Genomic DNA, 24538 nt, shown 5'->3' on the forward strand with positions numbered 1-24538 from the left:
CTAGGACGTATGAAGCCCTTGTCAAGCAGCTCCTGTAGTTGCTCCTGAAGTTCCTTCAGTTCTGTTGGAGTCATGCGGTAAGGTGCTTTGGAGATGGGATTTGTACCGGGAATGAGTTCTATCTCGAATTCAATCTCCCTGTCTGGTGCTAGGCCTGGTAACTCTTCAGGGAAGACTGCTGGGTAGTCACATACAACTCGGACCTCTTCTAGCTTTTGGTCCTTGTCCTGACTGGTATTGACTACATGCGCTAAAAATCCCGTACATCCTGAATCTAGCAATTTCTGTGCTTTCAGGGCTGAGAGAAATTTCTTGGCTTTTCTCTTTGGTTCTCCGCTGTACTCAAATTGTACTCCTGCTTCAGGTTGGAATATGACTTTCTGTTTATGACACTCGATAGAGGCACCATATCTGATCAGGAAGTCCATTCCAAAAATGACATCGTAATCAGTCATATCTAACACTATCAGATCACAAAAGGGTTCTCTGTCTGCTATAATGACTGGCACTGCTCTGAGCCAGTGCGTGGATGCCATAATTTCTCCTGACGGTAGTGTTGTCAGAAATTGGCCACTGAGTGCATCTGGAGGTATTGCTAACCTTTCGGTAAATGCCCTGGATATATAAGAATGGGTTGCCCCAGTATCGAATAAGACAGTTGTACTTTGCTGTAAAATACTGATCTGACCTGTAACAACTGTCGAGGCATTCGCTACATCCTCTCTGGTGAGTGAATAAATCCTCGCGTTCGTCATGGCTGAGGGGGCTTCTAGTCTGCCCTGGCTGATGTATGGACCATCTAAAGCAGCCTGCATCTGGTGTAACTGGGCTGGCTGGCCTCCATACTGAATCGGCTGTGGTTGAGGAAAATCGGTCTTGTTTGGGCACTGCTTAGCCATATGCCCCTCTTGTCCACATTCGAAGCATCCTCGTGTGCCCTTGCGACAAACTCTTGGGTGGAATTTCCCACAAGTAGAACACTTGGGATAACTAGGTTGTTTGCTGGCTGGTCCTCCTTTTGGGTAACTCTCTGGTTTACGTTTGTTGCTGGCGTTCCCCTTCCAGTTAGAGCTGTGGCCCTGGTGTTTCTGAGTACCTGAGCCTCCCTGACCTTTGGACTCTGAGAGGACTTACTTCTGCTATTTGATATTGTTCTGGTAGTGCTTGGTGGTCAGAGCACTGCTTACTAGTTCTTCAGTGGTTTGCGGCCTATGGACGCCGCTGGCCATGTTCATTGCTATTTCCGGCTTTAGCATCTTGAGCATCAACCGGACTCGTTCTTTTTCAGTGCTGACTAGTTCAAGGCATAGACGAGCCAATCTGTTGAATTTCTTCACGGCTTCCTCCACTGAAAGTTTGCACTGGCGAAATTCAGTGAACTCGTCGTAGTGGCGGTTTGTAACCCGCATGTGAAAGAACTCTTCAAAGAATTCTCTCTCGAAGTCAGCCCATGCCATCTGGTTCACTGGGCGCTTCACCTTAATTCTTTCCCACCACATACGTGCGTCTCCTGTCAGGCAGAAGGAGGCGCATTTCACCTTTTCAACCTCCGGCCAGTCCAGAAGCTCCATCGTACTTTCCAGTGTTTTGAACCAGGCTTGGGCATCCCATGGTTCACCGGTGCTTGAGAAATTCTCTGGCTTGATTTTCTGCCACTGGATCAGATAGGCTTCCCTCCTTGCCCCTGCTGCTGGGGCTACTGGTGCTGCAGGTTGGACTGGTGGAACCTCTATCACTACTGGGGTTGCTAAATTCAGTTCTGGAGTGACAGTGGGAGTGTTCTGTTGATTAGCCCTTAAGGTGGCTATCTCCTATTGTTGTTCAGCTAGTCGTTTCTATAACTGAGCCACTACTGCTGCAAGGTCTAGAGGAGGCACTGAGATGCCTACCTCATGCTAGGGCTCAGTAGCTGGTGTCTTTCTAGTTGGGCGTCCTCGTACCATTTTCTAGAGAAATAGAGGACATACATAACTAATACAATCATAGGTACATAACTACTGTTATCATGTAAAAATGAGCTCTAGTCATCTAAACATGAAAGCAAACAAAGCATAAATAAAGTGAGAGGTATTCTTACTTGGAAGCTGAAGGTTCAATGCTGATGTGTGTGTAGGAAGTATGGAATTTTACTCTGATACCACTCTGTAACGTCCCGCCTCCTACTAAACTAGGCTGTGAGGTCGGACTGTCACATTATGCTGTTGCTAACTATTCTTAATGTGCGGAATAAACTGAGTTGATTAAAAATTTTGCTAACTAATATAATTTCTTCTGCTAATTGCTATTAGATCTGAAATTCATGTTTAAACTACATCTTGATTGTTGTTCCTATGCTAAGGAGGAAGTCTAGGCTTCACATATGATCAAGGACTGAAATAAGGGGTCTCCATCTGTTATCAAGCCTCCCAATAGATCGTTGGATCGATTGGAGTGGTCTGATCGATCCATTGATCGATTCAGCTTGCTACTGTGCACGGGGTTCCGTCTGGATCGATCGGCTGATCGATCCAGTCTGGCCAATCGATCCAGTGATCGATTCCAGAGCTCTCTGTTCGCGACAGAACGCTACCGGATCGATCGGCTGATCGATCCAGGAGCTTACTGTTCGAGGAACAAGCTACCCAATCGATCAGCTGATCGATTGAGGAGCCTCCAATCGATCGGCTGATCGATTGGGGTTTCTGATTTCATATCAGAAGTCTGATTTCAGCACTGTTTCGTGCTCAAATCACATACATCAACTTTATAAGCAAAAACAAAGCTACTAGACCCATCATTACTCATGGCTAGCTAACTAAGATCATGACAATCAGCAATCTAAGCATAGCTATCGCAATTCAAGACATTTAATTAACTAAAAGTGCAGAAAAGTAACACCACAAGAAATGCTAAGTTCTTAAGTTGCTAGTTTCTCCAAAGATCTTTATTCCAAGTTCCTATCCACACACATCTTCATTGCATTGTCCTCCAGCCTCCGCTAATCCATCTTTCCTTTACCTTTATCTGCAGTATAAGGAAAAGAAGTATCTGTAAGCTTGGGAGCTTAGTAAGAAACCATCTACCTCATAAAAACATGCACACGAGGAAAACATGATTTTTAAAGAATGCTATTTAAAACATATGCCGATCATGTTAAAGCATGGCATACTGGAATTACTAACATGAATACTAAAGCATGTCATCAAAACTGATCATGGAATATCATTAAGAAAGAGCTAAACTGGCACACAAACAGTGATGAATTGAACTAAACTAATACTGAATTTAAATCATGTTCACATAACTGATTGTGAGTTTTTGAAAGTTATTTATCAGAAATAGATGAAAATACTAATCATGCTGCTAATGGGCCCGGCAACTGTACTTGCTATGCGCGCGTCCCTAACTAAACTCGGGGTTACAAATCCCGATTCTAGTAGGGTTTACTAGGTTATCTAAACCTAGGGACGACTGTGGGAGCCCAACCCAAGGACAACTGAAGTCCAGTACAGTGCCACTGAAAAGTAAAATACTGATTTGTAGCTAATATACCTTACCTTGCTCTTACTAGGTTATCTGAACCTAGAACTAGGTTATCTGAATCTAGAGGCGACTGTGGGAGCCCACCCATTGGATCATAGTCCCATATAAGCTGAAGCAAGGCTAAGTATGCTATAAAATGCTCCTATTGCATTTATCTAAGCTATTAAAAATGCCTATGTTGCATTCAACTGAGCTAAACATTTTATCAAACATTTGGCGTGCACTAATTCACACCCTAGGTGCTGGAAATCTGTATACAACTAGACTAAAGCAAAAATTGTGAAAAAAGCTACTTATACTGCAGGTGAGGGGTTTCTTACCTCCTGCGCTAGTTTTTCTTACAATCCAATTGCTAAGTTTTCCGGTGAAGGGATCTCTTCGACGATCTTCTTGCGTCTATGCGTTCTTCTCGAGGAGAGGAGCGTCCTCGTACCTTTGATGTTGCCGGAAGATACTCCTATGGCCCTAGGGATGGAACCCTAGGTTCTTCCTTGGACTTGGGCACCGAGAGGTGAGGAAGGAAGAGGGGTCGGCGGGTGAGGGTTTGAGGGAGAGAAAATTATCGATCAAAATAATCAATCTCCACTTAAATCTCCTATTTATATTAAGTGATTAAATTCCACCCCAACTCAATCATAAATATTATTGTTCCTCTCTTCTTTCATCACACCCCTGCTGGGGCCACCTGGTTACTTAAACTCTCTATAAGTCGTAGGGTTCGCTAGGTCTCGGGTTCGATTCCCACTTAAGCTGTTTTACATTTTTATTTATTTTTGCTACTTCTGCTACTCCAAAAATTCCGTAAAAATATTCTAAAATTCCAAATAAATCATAGAATATTTCTAAAATTGATTTGAGAATTTTTCGGGCGTTACAAAAACTGGAGTCGACACTAATCTCTGCTTCAGCTCCTGGAAGCTGGTCTCGTAGTCCTCGGACCACGTGAACATCACGTCTTTCCTGGTCAGGCATGTCAGTGGCATAGCTATGTAAGAGAACCTTTAACGAACCGTCTGTAATATCGAGCCAGACCAAGGAAGTTGCGAGTCTCCTGTATAGACTATGACTACTACCCACTGGTAACAAACTCTATCGCCTGTGGATCCACGGTATTCCCTATTGGTAACCATGTGTCCCAAAAATCTCACAGAAGGCAATCCCAAAATGCACTACTAAACTTCACATACATATGTTCCCGTTGTCAGCTCTAGAACTATTCAAAAATAGTGTAAGTGATTCACCTCGGATCTGAAATAGATCACAGCATTGTCAACAAAGACAATGGAAACCGATCAAAACATCCTAAGAATACCAAAATCATCAAGAATAGATCATCTAATGTTAGAGCAACGCTCTATCACAAGAAATACTACATATGTGGGAGCAATGCTCTACCACCAACAAGGCAACCTATATGGGAGCAGCACTCCGCCACCACAATACAAAATATGTAGGAGCAACGTTCCACCACAGACAATCCATAACATGTGGAAGCAGCGCTCCACCACAAACAATCCATAACATATGGGAGTAAAGCTCCACCACAACAATCCAAAATATGTGGGAGCAATGCTCCACCACAAACAATCCATGATATATGGGAGCAACGCTCCACCACAAGCAATCCAAAATATATGGGAGCAACGCTCCACCAAAACATTCCATAAGTGAACAAGACCTCTAACTATCCAACTAAAAACTGCACGAGATCACTCAACAACATATCACTATGGGCAGCCAAGGGTATAACAACCGAGTAAGCAACTCAAATCCATCATCAACTCTATCAACATCCTAATGGGTCACCCACCAATAGGAATATTAGTTGACAGGGTAATACAATAATTAACATAATGTAGACACTTAACATTCTACATTCAACATAGGTAGAATCATCATGATGCTACCAACAATACATCTGGCACACGTGCACACACAACATATGTATGATCGACATAATCCTCCAGTTAGTACACACCCAACACACTCATAACACAGGTATAAATCACTGTGATACCCCCAACAATACATACCGAACTCGTGTGCATAAATCAACGTAGGTATAATCGACAATACACCTCAAACAACATTCACCTAACATATATATACACCTATGTCAAGAGTATAATCAACGTAATACTTTCAACAAATCATAATAGACACGAGTGTACACTCGGAACAATTATAATCAACAATATACCTCCCATAAAATACCAAACACATGTACACATACCCTAACACAGATTTAATCGACATGATACCTTCAATAATACAATCAGACACATACACCTAACTACATAGCTATAATTCACAAGGAACCTACAATAATCATATCGAAACATGTATATAAATACTACCTGCAAATGGATAATCTACACAGGACTCCTACAACACATAACAATCATATGTACACGCAACATAGATATGAAAAATCAGCATATTTAAGCCAATCAACCTGACATTCCCTATGCTACCTTCTAAGTTATCTAACTAGGTACATACAATCTAAAATTAAAGTACCCATGGAATAAGATACATCGATCCTCTATAGACTGACCAAACGGACAATGGTATACGGCTAATTCAGTCCTTTCCCACGTCAGTACAAGTCATGTACCCAATGTGCTCAAGATATCCAACTAAGCACGAATAACCCAAAGATCAACATCTTTATAAAATAGAGTAAGTCGATCCCCTGCTGATTGGACCAACCAAAAATGAATTGGTAATAGACAATCTAAATCTAACAAATGTACGTTAATCCTCCGCAAGCAACTAAGGTAAATCGATCTGCGACTACCCAAGTCGACAAACGTAAATCAGTCTTCTACTGACCAATCTAACAAGAGTAAATCAATTATCTACTGATGAAATTAACTAAGATAAAATGGTATACTACTGGCAAAGTCAACAAGAATATGTAGGTAACATCCACTACCCAGCTAATAATAGCAAATGCTGGTATGTGCCTCCATCTCCTAACCAATTAGTAGTAACCTATGCTAAAACTACTGGAGGTATAATATGAAAAATCATCAGAGACTGTAGTCCTTGATCTCTATTAGGGTCGACCATGCTCAGTGGCTAACCCATCACATGTAATATGTGCTACAACAACCAGACAAGTAATAAATACAAAGTGCTAATACATGCCAAAACTATCATAGTCAACAGTGCATACACTAACAAAAATATATGATAGAAATATATCAACATACCTCCTATAACTTGGAGATGTCCTGCAGCTGCCTATTCCTAAATTTCAAAAAAGTCACATCGAGAAAACAAAAACATGCAATCCGAAACACATGAAATAAGATTCGTAAACCTGGCTCTGATACCCACAAATTAGTATCAGATAAATCTCGAAAATATGTAACACGAAAAACAAACAAGTATCGTCAACCTGGCTCTGATACCAAATAAATTATCACGCCCCGGGGGAGTCCCTACAAGAGGAAATTCCAACAGCATCTCCCCTGTACGGGTGACAATCTGAACCATTTCTACAGACACAATATACCTCAGCCACAGGCGACTAGAATATACACACAACCACGCAGTTTATATGCAGCCTACTCGGCTGATACAATAAAACACACAACCACACAGTTATATGTAAATCTAACAGCCCACTCGACTGTACCAAAACCAAATACAACGGAAATATAATAGACAACACATACAAACTAAAAACGAAGACTGCTAGCCGACTAGGCTTACACAACACAACAAACAACACAAAATACCACATAACAACACTCCAGAGACAAAATCAGAATATACAATGCTAAGTACTCTGATACAAAAAACAAATAAAACATAAATGAGAACGGAAAGTCTTCTGATGTGACGTGGGAACCGGCAGACAAGATACTCCAAGTGACTCCACATGCCTCTACCTGATATATGAAAATATATATATCAACGGGTGAGTCCAACACTCAGCAAATACCAGTTGACATGTATAGTAACCTATAACAAATAGTAATAATTATGGAGTACAGTCTTCTCGATAAAAGCTGGAAATGCACAATAGAAAAGACTGAAGAGAAATGTACTCACTAGGGCCTCCTATCAGAATAGTCTATTCGTCAGATCGAGAGTATCTTAAATCCTGTATACATGTCAAACATATGCATCCATCCAAATACAGCATATAAGTGCAGGAAACACAATCAGTAAATGCATAAATGCGTATGATACAAATGACATGTCCTGGTCACCCCTACTGTCAGTAAGTCATCTCACACACGATGGTGAGACCGAGTGGGTAGGGCAGTGACAACCGTGCACTCTGTCATCACTGCTCAACATATGCATCCATCCAAATACAGCATATAAGTGCAGCAAACCCAATCAGTAAATACATAAATGTGTATGATGCCAATGACATGTCCTGGTCACCCCTACTATCAGTCAGCCATCTCACACACGATGGTGAGACCGAGTGGATAGGGCTGTGACAATCGTGCACTCTGTCATCACTGCTCCTGATGAGTGACTGAGTGGACAGGATGCTGTCGGAGTACACCAATCCTCCTACCCCCAAATCATAAGTGGGGGAGCACAATGCTCTCATCTCCCGATACACGATGACGGGGAGGGATCCCGGCGTGCTACCACGCTGCAGTTACACTACCCATGAGCGTCCCAGCGGAGCACCACCGAGCACCTGCTGCAACACACCCTGCCTGAATATACCACTAACCCATGAGTGGTGGTGTGTGCAAATCCATGTAACTGGCGATGTGCTCAACAATAATGGAGTAGACTATCGCACAGCATGCAATCATGCGAGATGATGCATGACACTAAACATGGCAATATCTTGAGCCTATCCATATATATAAATAAAATGTGTACCCTAGCATCAATGGTCAGATCCGAATATCTAAGGTACACAAGTCAGGTCCTGAACATAATAAGGCATGGTATGTCACTACCTCCATGAGCATTTATATTATCATGTGGGTACTAACATAAAATGCATAACAGATCAGCAAACAAGCATGTAATAGGTATCCGGTAGTGACATATCGAAACAAGGACAAACATAATTATTACTAAAGGCTATAACCTACTAAACATATCAACATGACATTATCAAAGATAAGTCAAGGTACCCGCCTCCAATCGAAAAATCTAATCTAGTCCAAATCCGACGTTGAGATGCTCGTCTCGCGTCAAAGTCCTCAATTCACAGCCGTTCTTGCTGCTGGTGAAGGGTTGTTTGCTGCTGAATTTCATGGTAAGCAACTGCTCCAATCTTGAGGAACCTACTGCCAAAATTTCTGGTCACAGCTACATGGAATTACTAATCCCTAAATAAAAATACCCAAAAATTAGCACTTGCCGTGATCCAAGAGGTTCAAGTGCTACTGATTGAATCTATAACCCAACCTTAAATCGAAAGGGTACTACAACCAGTGATCTAATACACAGAAACAATAAAGATAAACTGCTCACCTCACTGCTGTCTTGTTTGGATCCGGCAACAAGAAGAAATCTAGGGCACGACGCTAGGGCACAAGGTCGACGGTAGCGCTGGGTCGGACCTGGTGGCCGGCGACAGTGCTAGTAGGTGTGACTAGGTCATCGGGGTTGGCGACCTAGAGTAGAGGGGAGGCGCTCAACACTGTGGCTCGCGGCGAGAAGGAAGACTAGGGCACGACGGTCGACCTCGGCGCGCAGATCAGAAGAGAGGAAGGGCGGCGACGCTGGGATCTCCACGGCGAGGGGCGACAGACAGAGGAGGGGTTCGGGCAGTGGCGAGAAGTGGCTGTCGAAGGTGTTGGAGTGTATACTAAAAGCCTAGCTTTTGTATAAACATTTATAAGAATCATATTGGTCAAGTGTCTACATTTATATATACCAAATGTAGATGTTCAATTAATTTATATTGTAGATAACATAGTGTGTGGTGTCACACACAGAAGATCGTGTTATCGGTTCTTTATAAATTGAAAACAGTAGCTCACGACCAAGATGGAAAGGAACAAACCATTAGAAGGTCGTAGTGTAATTAGGTATTAGTTTATCTTAACTATATAATTACACTAGTACACTTAGAGTGTATTGAGCAGGACCATTTAGAGGTCGTTTCTTTTATACTGACTTTATAAAGGAACAAAGACCTCAGTTATTATGGAAGTGTGTGCTCTTAATCCTAATATAATAACAAGCACATATATTTGATATTTATTTCTTTAATTTATCAATGGGTGAGATTTAGTTCGATAAATCAATAAGCCCGATAAGTTGGGAAATGATATCACTTATAGTGTGTGTTGTTGATTATAGAAGGAAACTGTGTCCTAGTGATCTAGGTTGATAATGCTCCCAAGAGGAGCTCATAAGGATTGTCATGTTTAACCCTGCAGGTGGACTTAGTCCGACATGATGATAAGGTTGAGTGGTACTACTCTTGGACTAAGATATTAATTAAATGAGTTGTCAGTAACTCACTTAATTAGTGGACATTCGACATCTTAAACACAGGGAGACTAACACACTCATAATAAGAAGGAGCCCAAAAATGTAATTTGAGATTGGTGCGGTAGTTCAATAATAGTTCTTTAGTGGAATGAATTATTATTGATGGAATTAAGTTGTGTGTTCGGGGCGAACACGGGAAGCTTAATTTCATCAGGAGACCAAAACCAATTCCTCCTCTCGGTCCCTATCGTAGCCTCTTGTATATAGAGATTTATACCCACCACATACCCACCTTCTTACCCAACCTATAGGGGCCGGCCAAGCTAAGATTGAAGCTCAAGCTTAGGGTCAGCCAAGCCTAAAGGTTGAGCCTTAAGGTGGCTGGCCAATAGCTTGGAGCCCAAGCTTAGGTGGTCGACCACATCATATTAAAAAGGATTTTTTTTATTAAAATTATTTCTTATGTGGATATCATGGTTTTAAAAGAGAGTTTGAAATTTAAATCTTTCCTTTTATAGCTTTCTACAAAAGATTAAGAAAAGATTTGAAATCTTTCCTTATTTGTAGATTGAAAGGTAGATTTTAATTTTGAGAAAAACTTTCATTTTTTAACCATGTTCATGATTTAAAAGAGAGTTTAAAAATTATATATTCTCTTTTATAAGTTTCTACAAAAGATTAAGAAAAGATTTGATATCTTTCCTTATTTGTAGATTGAAAGGAGATTTTAATTTTTAGAGATAACTTTCCTTTTTGGAAATCATCCACATGTTTAAAAGAAATATTTTAATTTATAAAATTTCCTTTTTATAATCCACCATGAAGGGAAAAATTATTGGAGAAATTTTTATAAATTTCCGGAGACAAATTAGGAAGTTTTAATTCTTGTGTTAATTAAAACTTTCCTTGTTTTGGAGATTAGTGGCCGGCCATTATTTTAATGAGAAGAAAATTGTTTTTTAATTAAAATAAATTTTCCTTTTTATGGCAAAAGAATTAAGGAAGTTTTTTGTCACGCCCCAGAGGAGTCCCTGTCTGAAGAAATTTCGCCAACATCTCCCCTGTATGACGGACAATCTGAAACTTCTACATAAAACATATACCTCAGCCACAGGCGGCTGGAATAATAACAATAAGTAAAAGCAAACACCACGTAGTATTTATAATTTATTCAGCCTCTGGCTGTCACAACCACGCAGTTAAAATAATACTCTGACTCGAAATCCACCCTACTCCACTACACTCGTAAAGCTCAAATCCGACGAACTCACCTCTTCTGCCGTCCAGGCAGGCATGTAGTAGAATAAAATCCAAATCATACCAAAAATCCATCAACATCTCAAAATCCATACAAAGTCCAAGTATCCAAACAAACCAAGTCTATAACATAGTCAAAAAGGAAACAAACAAAACCAGTAGATCCGTAAGTCTTCGGGTCTTCAGGGGACCAGCAACTAGAACTCTCTCCTGACAGCATCATCCTGAAATATAACAACAATGGAGGCGGGGTGAGTCCAACACTCAGCAGGTACAATTGATATGCAAAGTAAAGAAATAACACCTAGCACTAATCATGCGTACAGTCTCCTGATAAAAATAAAGATAAATGCAAACCGAAGTAGACAGGAGAGAATCTGTACTAACCAGGACCCGGTATAAGGACAAACTGTCCGAAAGGTATAGAAGACCTGTATGCATGTCAAACATGTTGGTGCAACATCCCTCAGGTCAAGGTTGACCTGGTTGACCAAGCTGAGTCTTGGTTTGAGTTTAGATGTTTGACAATAAGAAATTGATTGAAGATGAGTCAAGTAGGTCAAGGTTGACCGGATACTTGACTGGGAAGTCCTAACTGGGATGTTAGGTAGAATGGAAGTCCTGGTGAGTGAAGCTTGGCAGAAGGAAAGTCCTAGTGAGTGAAGCTAGGTGAAAGTCCTGGTGAGAGAAGCCAGGGGAAAGCCCTAGTGAGTGAAGTTAGGCAGATGGAAAACCCTAGTGAGTGAAGCTAGGTGAAAGTCCTGGTGAGTGAAGCCAGGTGAAAGCCCTAGTGAGTGAAGCTAGGCAGATGGAAAACCCTAGTGAGTGAAGCTAGGTGAAAGTCCTGGTGAGTGAAGCCAGGCAAGGGGAAATCCAGATGGATCAAGGATGATCGGACATCTGGTGTTGGGAAGTCCAAGTAGGTCAAAGGATTGTTGGATGATACGAGGAAATCTGAGATAGGTCGAAAGGATTGACCGGACATCGATGGAAGTCCAAGTAGGTCAAGGAGTGACCGATACTTGGCATGAATAGAAAAGTCCAAGTGGGTCAAAGGATTGACCGGACACTTGGTGGGAAGTCCTAGTAAGTCAAAGGAGTGACCGATGCTAGGCATGATGTACCAACAGTCAAGGTTGACCGGATGTTGGTTTGAGAGGCTTGGGACTTGGTTTTGGGCAAAACCAAGTGCTGGATCGAGAGATGGATCGATCGGTGGATCGATCGAAACTTTCCTAAGCGAGAGAGCCTCCGGATCGATCCGTGGATCGATCCAGATGTCCCAATCGATCGGTGGATCGATTGGGACGCGGCTTCGCGCGATAAGCGTTGGATCGATCCATGGATCGATCCAGGACCCCAGTAAGCGCCGGATCGATCCGTGGATCGATCAAGCCTCCCGATCGATTGGGAACATTCGAATCGATCGGGATCCGACCGATGCGTCCGGGTTTATAGTCAGACGACGTTGTCTTGCATCTCTTCGCGATTCACTCCGGATCTCTCGCCAACTCCTCCACGCTCTCAAAGATCAGATCGCCAGTTCTTGAAGGATCTTGGAAGCTTTCCAAGTCAAGAGGCGGATCAAAGGCAAGAAGAGAAGCTAGGGTTAGGGTTTTCTGTACTCATTGTAAGCTTTGCGCTTGTATTTTGTTTCCCTTTCCTTTCTTCTTGTACTGAGAGTCTTGTAGGGCTTCTCCGCCCTCGGTAGTTACCGAAAAGGAGTGTTTTCATAGTGGAGGGTGCGTGCGTGGTGTGGATCCTTGGACTAGTCACCTCTTGTGAGGTGGATACCAAGTAAACCAACCGTGTTAGCGTTGTGTGATTGTTTCTTTGTATTTCCGCTGCACATCTTTGAAGAAACAAGCACCGCCGAGCAACGAGCGAGCGACGAGCTATTCACCCCCCCTCTAGCTACTTTTGGTCCTAACAAAACATAGGTATCCAAATAATATGCAGCATATAAATGCAGCAAAAACAATCACAAACAATAAATGCATCATGCATATGATGCCAATGTCATGGTCACCCCTGACGCCAGTCAGCCAACTCACAACAAAAGTGGAACCGAGTGGGTAGAGCTGTGACAACCGTGCTCATCACTACCCCTATGAGTGACCGAGTGGACGGGATGCTGCTGGAGTACATACGTACTCCTACCCCAAATCATAAATGGGGGAGCGCAATGCTCTCATCTCCCGGTACGCTATGACGGGGAGGAATCTCTAACGTGCTACACGCTGCGTCACACTACCCATGAGCGGATCAACGGAGCACCGGAAGAGTCAAACTGACGTGCTACCACGCTGTGTCACGCTACCCATGAGCGTCACAACGGAGCACCGAACAGTGATGAAAACTGGCAAAGTGCTCGACAATAATGGAGCAATCTCTCACACAGCATGCAATCATGCGAATGATGGATGTCACTAAGCATGGTAATATGCTAAATCAATCTCTGGACATATGATAATGTGCACCAAAGTAAATAAATCATATCAAGGTATACTGATCACATAAGGTATCAAACCTAGGTCCTGACATGGTAAAACATGGTTATATCACTACCCATGAGCATGTGAAATCAGATAGGTATCAACCCGCAATGCAAACAAACAATCAATCAAGCAGGTAACATGTATCGGGCAGTGATTAACCGAAACAAATAAGAAAACACAATTAATGCAAATTGTTAATTTCATTACTAAGCATATCAAAGACAATAAGTCAAAAGTACCCGACTCCGACAAAAGAAAGGTCCAATTCCGACTCCGAGATACTCGTCTCGCGTCAATATCCTGTGTCACCAATATACGTACATTTATTTAGCTAGAACTCAACGAATAGCTAAATAAAATCTCAACGACCAATAGGATAAGATCCTAATCAACCTATACATGATCAACAGCATAAATCCACTCCCTTATGATCTACAACTAAGCAAATGCTTAAATCCATAGACCACATCATCTCAATACGTATCTGAATTCCTAATCACATTAAGAAATTCCAAATTATTACACCTTACCTCAAAATCACAGTCAAAACTGGTTGCTTGCGAAAGAAATAGCTGCTGGAAAGTGGCTGCCGGACCCAAGAACAATCAACAGCACAAGATTACCCTCGTAATCAGTGATCCGCTAAACCCTACACCTGCAGATTAGGTCAGAAGAGGAAATCAAGAGTGCAACCAAGTGTTACAACCCACTCACCTTGTTGGCTCAGTAGTAAGGAACTAGGGAAGAGGGGATTTAGGCACAAATGGCGTCGGCAGAAGATGAAGAGGGCAGCGTGACAAGGGAAGAAAGAACTCGGTATCTATGGCTCGGCTAGGGCAGAGAGGAGTCTCGACGATGAACACAAACTAGGGCACAGCATCGGCTAGGACAAAAAGGAAGGCCGGCGGTGTCGGATGCCCAGAGGGGAGGAGGAATCGGCCGAAGAACTAGGGCTGTGGAGAAACGGTTCGGCCAATTAGGGCATGGCCGCGGTCGGCGAGGAAGACACGAGGAAGATGGAAGGCGACAGTGGATCGGCAGTGGCAGATCGTCGCCAGCGTTTGGGAAAATAGTAAGAAGAAGGTGTCGGCTGCGGAGAGGGAGAAGAGAACACCGGCTTCTCTTGATCCCGGCCTTATGCACGCGAGGGAGAGGAGGAAAGCCGCCGTGGGCGGTTAGGGCAGAAGGTTTGCGGGCGCGAGGGAGGAGAAGGTCTCGGGGAAGAGGGAAACGGCGAGGGAAAATAAAGAAAAGAAATAAGAAAAGAAGAAAAAGAAATAAAAAGGAAAAGAAAACTTTTCCTCGTTAAAATGGGGTAGCCTAAACTGGCTTTTCCGGGCCTCGTTTTTATCCCCGTTAACTCGTCCGTATGAGCTCCGAAAAATTCCTGAAAAATATCCAAAAATTCCGGAAAATTCCCTTATTATTATTCTCTATTTTCCGGTATTTTACATTTTTATTAAAATTTCCTTATTTACCAAGACCAAGGATTATAAAAGAAGGGGTAGAGGTGCCTTCATGTGAACAACTCTATTCTTTTCTTCCTCTCTTTTTCTCCTTGGTGTGGCTGGCCCTTAGAGGCTCTCCCTCTCCTCTTCTCTTCTTCTCTAGTGGCCGGTTTTATCCCCTTTTGGAGCTCTTGATGGTGGCCGGTTCAAGCTAGGATAAGAAGGAGAGAAAGGAGGTTTTGTTTCTTGCATCCCTTGGAGCTTGGTGGTGGTGGCCGGACCTCTACTTCTCATGGAGAATTCTTGGTGGCCGAATCTAGCTTGGAGAAGAAGGAGCTTGGTGGTTCTCGTGTCGGAAGATCGTTGCCCACACAACGTCCGAGATAAAAAGAGGAATACGGTAAAAGATCAAGAGGTTATTTTGCTTACAAAGAAAGGTATAACTAGTAATTGTTTTCCGCATCATAATAGTTTTCTTTGTATAGTTATTTATAGAAATACCAAACACAAGAGGCATATGATTCTAGAATTTTTGAAATAGTTTTTTCGAGTTTGTGTTTTCTTCTTTTTCGAATTTGTGATTCGATTGTTCTTTTTGGTTAACCTAGAGTTATTTAAGGAAATAAATATTAGCTTTCCTTAAAAGGCTTTGCCTAGGCGGTGGTGGTTGCTCCCATATCCAAGAAGGCCATGTACCTCGCCATGCAGTCCTGGAAGCCAATTTTGGAAATTAATATTTATGAAATTAATAACTTAGGCAGATTTGAATCAATAGTATTAAGTTCCGCTTACGATTCAAATCTAAACCATTAAGAACAGATAAGTTAAATTTGGAATCAATGATGTTAAGTTCCGTCTGCGATTCCTAATTTAACTTCTAAAGAACACAATAGGTTATTTAAGGAAAGGTTCGACACTTGTACAAAAAAATTTTGTATAGTGGAACCGGTACGTTTTCCTAGGACTAACCAACAGAAGGAGGAAGGGAAGAATTGGTCGATGGTGGCTCAAGGGTCGCCGGCGGCATTGGATCTATTGGTCGACTCGGACCTCACAGTAGCTAGGGCACAGAAGAAGGGGAAGAGGAGAAGGAAGGGGATCGGCGAGGGAGAAGTAGGGAACCGCCGCGTGCGGTTAGGGCAAGGAAATCGACGGCGGCTCGGCGCGAGGAGAGGCATCGGGGACGTGGGTTCGGCGGGGGGAAAAGAAACGAAGGAATAAAAGAAAAATAAAAAGAAAAGAAAAGGAAATAAAAAGGAAAATCAAACATTTCCTCGCTAAAATGGGTAGCCTAAACAGACTTTCTCGGAGCCTATTTTTATCCCCGTAAACTCGTCCATACTGTCTCCGAAAAATTTCAGTAAAATTTCTAAAAATTTCAAAAAAATTCCCCTATCATTATTTGCCATTTTTCGGTATTTTACAATATATATGTCATTTTCTTATACAATGAAGTGTTTATGTCATATTCTATATGTCTTATGCTTTATAAGTATTTGATGAAATGTGTGAATGATGTAAACATGTTGATGTGAGGGATTAGTTATTATGTAGAGGAGGTACTTTGGATATTGTATGACTAGGGGTCTAGTAATAAAGGGTAACTCTTTAATTGGACTTTCTGGAATATCACCTTGAATTGGGAGCTAATCCTCCATAAGGGATTAACTAATTAGAGCTTAATGAGTTTTTACCAATTTCTTGCTAGAAAGTGATGTGTAATCTAGATCATGTGATCGGGGGCCCTCAGTGACAAAGGATAACCATTTAACCGGACCTTCTACATTACCTTTTCTATTTAGTAGCACTGAATATCAATGGGGGCAACGCTCCGGTGAGACCGTCGTGAGGTTGCATTGGTAATTTAATTAAAATCCCTACAAGAGTGTAAGAATAGAGATAGGAGATAAATAATACATAGAGACATTAATTGACATCATAATAAAATCGAAATCCTAGAAACCATCTCCCTAAACTCATCCTCTCTTAAAATCAATTCTCTCTCTCTTTCTCTCAACCTTCTCTCCTTCTCTTCAATCTCTCTCGTTAGTTCGTAAGCGCCAAAGTCAATTTTCGACCATCTAGATAACTTACTTTGTGACATCCCTAGTGCTTAATCAACAATTCCTATGAAATCAACAATCTTTAATATTACTAACAGCATTTTTGTGTACTTGTGATAATGTAACAGTTAGTCCAAGAACTACGAAAGCTCCACTATCCTCTCATTCTTCGGAAATAACTCAGAAACGGAGATGCCTCTTACAAAGGTTAAGAATAAGAGCAATACAACTACTAAAGTACAAAATGAATTTGAGAGTGTTGTCTTCTAGTTTTTCGAGCTTCAGTCCTTTTATAGACTCCATCTCAATCTAACCATTGTGTTGACATGGTACCTTTGGTAGCCCAGAAGCCTTTCGGCCGATTAGATCTTTGCTGACATGGCTTTAATCTTTATCTTCTTCGACAATGATTTGATAATAGGTCTAAATGACTCCACCCCTTATGGTCGCCTAGAGGTTCTCCATTCATTTAAAGGCTACTGGCGTGACCGTCCTAATCCATTTCGACAATAGTTTTGGATGACTAGCGGTTGGCTTCCTGTCAGCTAGAGAATGGTCAACCTTTGTACTTGACCATTCATTGATTTTGCCTTGTATGGTCGCTCGGATATGTAGTTGTCTGGACTTTCTCTTAGTTGCCTTGAGCAGTCTTTGTTCTAGCTTCTCGTCCCTTGGATGTACCGAGTCCTTCTAATTCGCTCCCGTACGCCCTTCTCAATCCTCCGGAGTAATCTTCCGCGACTCCTCATACCTCAGATGCACCGAACCCATCTACTTCTTGATGGTGCAATCCTTCTCACTGGCCTGCATCTTCTATTAATGTCGATGCTCCTACTTTTTTTACACTAAAGTGTGGATGAAGAATGAAAAGGGATTAATGGTGGAAAACTATCCTCTAGAGAAGGGAAGGGGAAGGTGAAGGAAAACAGATATTATGAAAGAAACTGTAGAGGGAGAGGAAAAGTAATCCTTCGACAATCCGCAACCTGCCACCCGTGCTCGAGCTCAAGTTCATGGTCATGACGCCTGAACTCACGATGGTTGCGCAAAGGGGAAGGGAAAGGAATCCTTCAACAATCTGCAACTTGACACTCATGCTCGATCTCTCGTTCATAGTCACGACGTTGTGAACTCACGACGGCTGCGAAGAGGGCATGATTAGTTGTCAGTTTGCATGTAAATAGGACAAGGGATATCAATTTTTGTTTAATCTGTCCTTTTCGTTATCTACGCTTCTAAGTAAATTAACCATTAGTCATCGGAAGTAAATTGACCATTAGTCATCGGGTAAATGTGTGTCCTTGTAAGTCCCTATACACTTACACACATATTAAAGCACAATAAGGACTAAATTAAAACTTATTCGACAACACATCAAAACATCGCCAGGGATTTTATCACTATTCATGTAGTAGTTCAATTGTGTTGAATGATTCTTTGATTATAAGGATGTGTTTGATGATTAAGGGTAAAACTTGTTGGGGGAAAACTTACTAAACATTATTTAGTGGAAACATCTTAAGTGTCAAAGAGCAGGCAAGCCAATGAGAAGCATATGGGATAAAATTAAGAATGAAGTCAAGGATTTCTTACCAAGAATTATTCGTAAGACAATTACCTCAAGCTTTATTAGCTGACTGAAGAGAGTTCTTCTGTTGAAGAATACACAAAGGAGTTTGCCATTATATGCTGGAACCATTGATTCCTCAGTGGTCTAGTGTGCTTGAGTTTTGAAATTTGCATAAAAGGCTTAAGTTAGATTTTGTTTTAAAAAAAAAAAAGATTGATTGCTGTTGTTATCTTGTTGATCCACATTGTAAAACTTGAGGATTTTGTTGTAAGCCACTCGAGCTATCCTTGAATTGTTTTTATTATTAATTTAGATATCCAATTTTTAAATCGACTCCTCGTAAAGATACCAATCCGACTCTCATACAAGTTTTCCACCAACTAGAAGAGACCGCTCAACCTTTAGCATTTAACCAAAGAGAAGAAAGAGGATTTATAAAAGATCCACTTGAAGGATCATAGATTGGACTAGGAACACAGAGGATGTCTAGCAATGCTAAATTGTCTGTAATAATGTGTTGTGCTACTACTTATTTTATTTATATTTTTTCAATACTATCATTGTTATGTGACCTTCTGGCATTACAATAAAAAATTATCAAAGTGATCTATGAAATAAATACAACATATATTATAAAATGGGTTTGAAAAGTTTGCACAATGGAAATATGAAATATCATTTTTGTTTTTAGCACATTGAAAATACGGCAATTGACCAAATGGTGCATTTATACTTGTAGAATTCTCATAAAGGGCATCCCACTTTCAGAATTCCCAAAGAGGAAATAAAGATGTGCAGAATAGTAGGGGAACACCAGAGGACTCAGATTTGCAGTTAGGATAGGCATCTGCATAACTGAAAAAAAAGATTTTGGAGATTATATATATATATATAGCTTTAAAAATCAAAAAAATCGTGCACAATTCAGAATCTTGGTTAGATTTTAAATCTTGACTTTGCCAAAATGGAAAACAAGCTTAAGCTTTATACCCTTTTTAATGTTCCAAATTCATAAATAAAAGACTGCATCTAGTACTTGTATTATTGTAGAGATCCTTGATCACCTTGGCGTTTGCCTACATTTAATAGTCTCATGCATACTGAACAATCAACACCATGTAGCTAATGCAAATTATAGGGAGGCCGTAATACAATAACATAATTGTTGCAGCGATCAAAGTCACAGCAATTAAAGCCTCAAAGATAACTAAGATGAGCCAGATAGTACATGAAGTAGCCAATAATTATTTAAGAATTTAGCTATATGCGCACTAAAGCACACTATGAGACATCCAGCAGTATGCGACCCTGCTACCACTGTAAATAATGGAGCATTATCAAATTTAGCACATGCAGTATAATAGGATGAGCAATAGCCATCACAAGGATGCCCTAGGAATCCAATGGGATAAGTATTATGGACTGTAGTATGTATCCAACAGATCAATGAGAGAGGTGCAAACAATGTATGGTGATAGATCTTACCTAAACGTAGCCTGAATAAGAAGGAAACCTAAAATTTTAAGTTCAATAATCAGTTGAAATCAACTTTTGTCAGGTATATGATGTTTTATGTCATGAAATCATTCATCACCAAAATACACAAATCAGAATGAAGAAAGTAGAAATCAAGTTTTTTTTATGTTTAATGTTAGATTGCAGACCTCCCAAAGCCAGTGCATTTGATGATAGAACAAGTAGGTCAATAATGTAAAGAACAGAAGACGTGAATTCCCAGACCTCTACAGAACACCAGAATAGGTAAGAAATACAAATGCAACTCATATAACAAAAATATCTTTCTACAAATAGTTTACTAGGCAAGTTCAGGGAAGCAGAGCTGTACTCACCAACATTGCGATCAAATACAACCTGAAGTGGAGATAAGAACTGCCAGAAGGATTTGTCTGTAGCTGAAGAGAAGAATAACATTTTTGAGTACATGCAAATATTCACGAATGTAAAGGCATAACAGATAAATGATTTCACATCTGGATATTGGGATTATAGGAACAAAGAAATCCCATAAGAATGGATTGCCAAAGGCATAAACAGATAAATGATTTTCACATTTGAATATTGGGATTATAAGAACAAGAAAATCTAATAAGAATGGATTACCAAACAACAAAATGACTAATATAAATGCAGTTATATTATATAGGAAATAAATGCAAACAAACTAATAAAGCACAATACAACTTGGAAGGAAAGGGTAAAGGAAAATTGTTAATATAAGCATTGATTAATAAAAACCAACCTGACTGTGTTAAATGATAACTTAAGCAGAAACCTAGTTCCCAGAAAAATAACAGACATAAATACCAAATTTCCCAATATAACATTCAATAATTACCTGCAACCAGAACAATGACAGAGTTGGTGAAAATTTACACTAACTGAAATTATTTGCTACAACTGAATTTATCGCCTTTCCGCATGTCAAAATTGACATCATAATGTGTGTGGATGAATCTAAAGAAGCTTCACTACTCTTTAAGAGATAATGCCTGACTTTTATTGTCAAGGTCTTCGGTAGACCAGTTAAATTTTGTATGCACATCCATATAAGTAATTCAATCACTAGTTCAACAGCTTTTCCTGCATTTCACCTGTCTTAGCAAAACTATCAACATGAAGATTCAAAATAATTATATTAAACATAATGAAAATTGTTGCTTCAATAGTTTCAAAAAACTTGGATAGACGACTCCAATATTTGTACTGGAACAAAGGTATCAAACCCATGAAACCATGTGCATTCTGGTCTATGATGGATATACAGGAAGTAAAAGGTCTGTTTTTTCCTTTGTACAATAAATTATACTTGGAAGTCGAAACCTATAAATTGATACAGATTCCAAGTTTTTCAACAACATCTATATGTTCCTTTTGCAGCCAAGTGAAAGTCATTTACAAATGATATACTTTATTATTATTACCAAGAAGCAAGGTTATGGAAAATGAAGTTTCACCATTGGCATTAGTCAGTCATGGGTTTTGTTAGATCTACAGTAAAAAATATACAACTACAGAAATGGACAGGTAGTTTGCTAACAAAAAGAGGATACAAACACAATGATATTTGGTAGATAAGTGTTTGACGTCAGCAAATTACATTTAGCCAAATGTTAACTATAAACCTTCTAGTTCTACTTTCTAGGGCAAAAGGTGGATGAATAAACCTACAATAACCACGAGCATAAAAAAATTAAATAAACTATAAAATTTTAGTTGAAGATGGTATTTGATCATTAAATTGTTTTTTTTTTGTACATGCATTTTTCTAAAAAACAATGTTAGATGATGACACTGGGAGGATGCGATGAAACTAATTAAAGATGTAGCATACATGCTGCTATGTAAGAAGTATAGAGCAGTAAATGATGGAAATTTATCCAATTCAAACAAACAAACATACAAAATGATTTACCTTATCATCACCACATAAGTTCAGTATGTTAAACAGCAAATGCAAATAGGTTATCCTCTTATAAAGGATCAAATCTATCAGAATTATCTACATTAAAAGGTTACAGTTACAAACCAGAATGCAGAAGTAACATCGTATAAAGCTATCATATCAAAAATCCAAAGTATTGATGATACTTTCTAACAGTCATTATTGGGATGTACCAAATTTGGTGTAACACAGACAACATAACAAATCTAACAAATATCAATGGAATGATTTTATGGTGTGCAATCCCCATCTTCTTCAAATGAGAGAGATTAAATAGAATATAAGAGAAATCACAAACAAAAAAGAAGACTTGCTGCTTGGCAATAATGTGGATCAGCAAGACAATGAGATAATAAGGGGAACAGGGAAAGCATCTAAGTTCACACAGGTTCTTAAAAAGCAACACTTCGAACAGTTTGTTGGTATGATGCTAATTAGAAGTAGATATCTGCATACCATAAATTCACATTTGATGTAGGGATCAGCAATGGCCCTGCAGTATTCCTGTGAGAAAGAAAGAAAAAAGGAAAGACAACGTCATGGGAATGATTTCCATGAAGCGGGTGGCTACGATCTTATTGTATGCTTTGCTTACACATTTCATCAAATGGATGTTGCCGGATGAGTATTGGATGTAGAGAGAAGGTATCTCCCGCGTGGAGTTCACACAACAAAGGAGCCGATGATGCTCAGAACCCTCACTGGACTTATCACTGACGGTGCTCATGCTGAAAAGGGGTTCTTCTTGTATTAGAACATTAATATTTTTAAATAAATATGAAATGTTACAAAAAAACATACTGAATTTTAACATAATGTTTACGTAGTGGATATATGATATGAAGGAGAATGTTCCTCCAACTTCCTCCTGAATCTGATCTCTCTAGTTTCTAATTATATTTTTAAATTATAATCCAAAAATATGTTTGATCATCGCCAGTATGTTTACCACAATAGCAACATCACGATTTGCATCATAAGCACCAAGCAAGGTAAAAAAAATGTAATAAATATGTTATACAGGTACCAAATTAAAGAGATTTAACAATAAAAACAACACCAAATTATATTCTAATAAAATTCTAGAGATATCTTGCAACAAATAAGAGCAAAATTCATGAAAATAAGGCGCTGATATTTCTGACTTCTCACAATACTAGTTAGATTCGGAGCAATAAATCCCATGCTATGCAAGTAGTCTAAGAGATAATACATCTTTTTTAGAGTTCATATCAAATGTGGCGATGATACATCTTTTTTAGAGTCATACCGAATGTGGCATATTTGAAGAAAATGACAGGGCACTGACTTAGGGATTGCCTATTAACAGAAAATAGAGATAGTATTATCAAGGCGAGGGAATTACATGGAATGCGGAAGCTTCTTGATAGACTCAACCTCTTCGGCGTTCACTAGGGTTCCGAACTGGCGAGAGACCTATTCTGACGCCGCTCTGGTGAACTCTCTCTCCTCCAGCTCCGCTTCCCTTCCCCTCGCCGCCATATTTATTTGCCCTATGAAAAAACCGGTTTTCCTCGCCTCGATAGATTCAAAAAAGTATTCTCCAACAGACGGCCGTTCACGCCTCGTTGATTTGGTGCTAAGATCGTCTCTTCTCAGGCGACACAATCAGGCAAAACAGCCTGCGCTGCTGTAGCCTCGCCGTCCACAAAACCACAGGGAGAGCGAGAGAGAGAGAAGGGGGAATATAACAAAATCCTCGCCGACCACGCGACCTGCACTTCAATGGCAAGAAGGATGCGCCATTGCGATTAACCTTTTCGACATACGAACCAAAAGAAGTCGCGCATTGAAAGCTCGAGCAACTAGGCTCAACCTCCTCTGACATATTTTTAAAAAATTCATAGTCTAGTATGTTTTTCATTTTAAATATATCCTACATTATACTTAAATGGCCTTAAAATTCCCCATCACAATCTAAACCTTAATCTTTACTCTCATCTCAAAATATATTTATTTTCACTCTCAAACTAAACGTAATAAACACCAATTTATCTAATTATTTTTAATTTTTATAAATATAAAAGGTTCAAAAAGAACTATAATTTTTCCTAAATTCAAAATATTTAAATTAAAAACTAGTATATTTTATATCAAATTGATTACAATTATTTTTCCGTCTAACCAATCAATTGGAAGTCATAGCAATCTATTGACTTAGGTTGAATCAATTGGTTAATCGATTCAGCCTAAGCCAATCGATTGTATGACTTTCAATCTATTGGTTAGACAGAAAAAAATCGTACTCAATTTGATAA

The 24538-nt window shown here is 39.9% G+C and overlaps 1 protein-coding gene across 3 annotated transcripts; it reads right to left on the reverse strand.

Annotated features, from left to right (window-relative positions):
- Positions 1-19404: 19404 nt before the first annotated feature.
- LOC121984472 (protein ARV 2-like) lies at positions 19405-24117 on the reverse strand. Of its 3 annotated transcripts, XM_042537407.1 has the most exons (6): positions 23626-24117; positions 22855-22987; positions 22716-22763; positions 20647-20709; positions 20461-20538; positions 19405-19651 (listed from the first exon to the last, which is right to left on the reverse strand). In XM_042537407.1, exons 2-6 carry the CDS (start codon positions 22984-22986, stop codon positions 19631-19633), a joined length of 342 nt encoding a protein of 113 aa, XP_042393341.1. In that variant the 5' UTR covers position 22987; positions 23626-24117; the 3' UTR covers positions 19405-19630. The 3 variants fall into 3 exon arrangements, with proteins under 3 accessions (XP_042393341.1, XP_042393342.1, XP_042393340.1); XM_042537408.1 differs by lacking the exons at positions 19405-19651; positions 20461-20538 and adding an exon at positions 19663-20113; XM_042537406.1 differs by lacking the exon at positions 19405-19651 and having other exon boundaries at positions 20126-20538.
- Between the last annotated feature and the right edge of the window lie 421 nt (positions 24118-24538).

Source organism: Zingiber officinale, chromosome 5B (genome assembly GCF_018446385.1).
Source record: "Zingiber officinale cultivar Zhangliang chromosome 5B, Zo_v1.1, whole genome shotgun sequence".
Lineage (NCBI taxonomy): Eukaryota > Viridiplantae > Streptophyta > Magnoliopsida > Zingiberales > Zingiberaceae > Zingiber > Zingiber officinale.

Bases quoted from the DNA above. Each gene is read 5' to 3' on its own strand.
- LOC121984472 (XM_042537406.1), bottom strand. From the start codon at position 22,986: ATGAGCACCGTCAGTGATAAGTCCAGTGAGGGTTCTGAGCATCATCGG. The intron at 22,764-22,854 runs GTAAGCAAAGCA...TCTTTCTCACAG, and splicing joins ACATCCATTTGATGAAATGT to GAATACTGCAGGGCCATTGC. The intron at 20,539-20,646 runs GTGAGTACAGCT...GGTGTTCTGTAG, and splicing joins TGTATTTGATCGCAATGTTG to AGGTCTGGGAATTCACGTCT.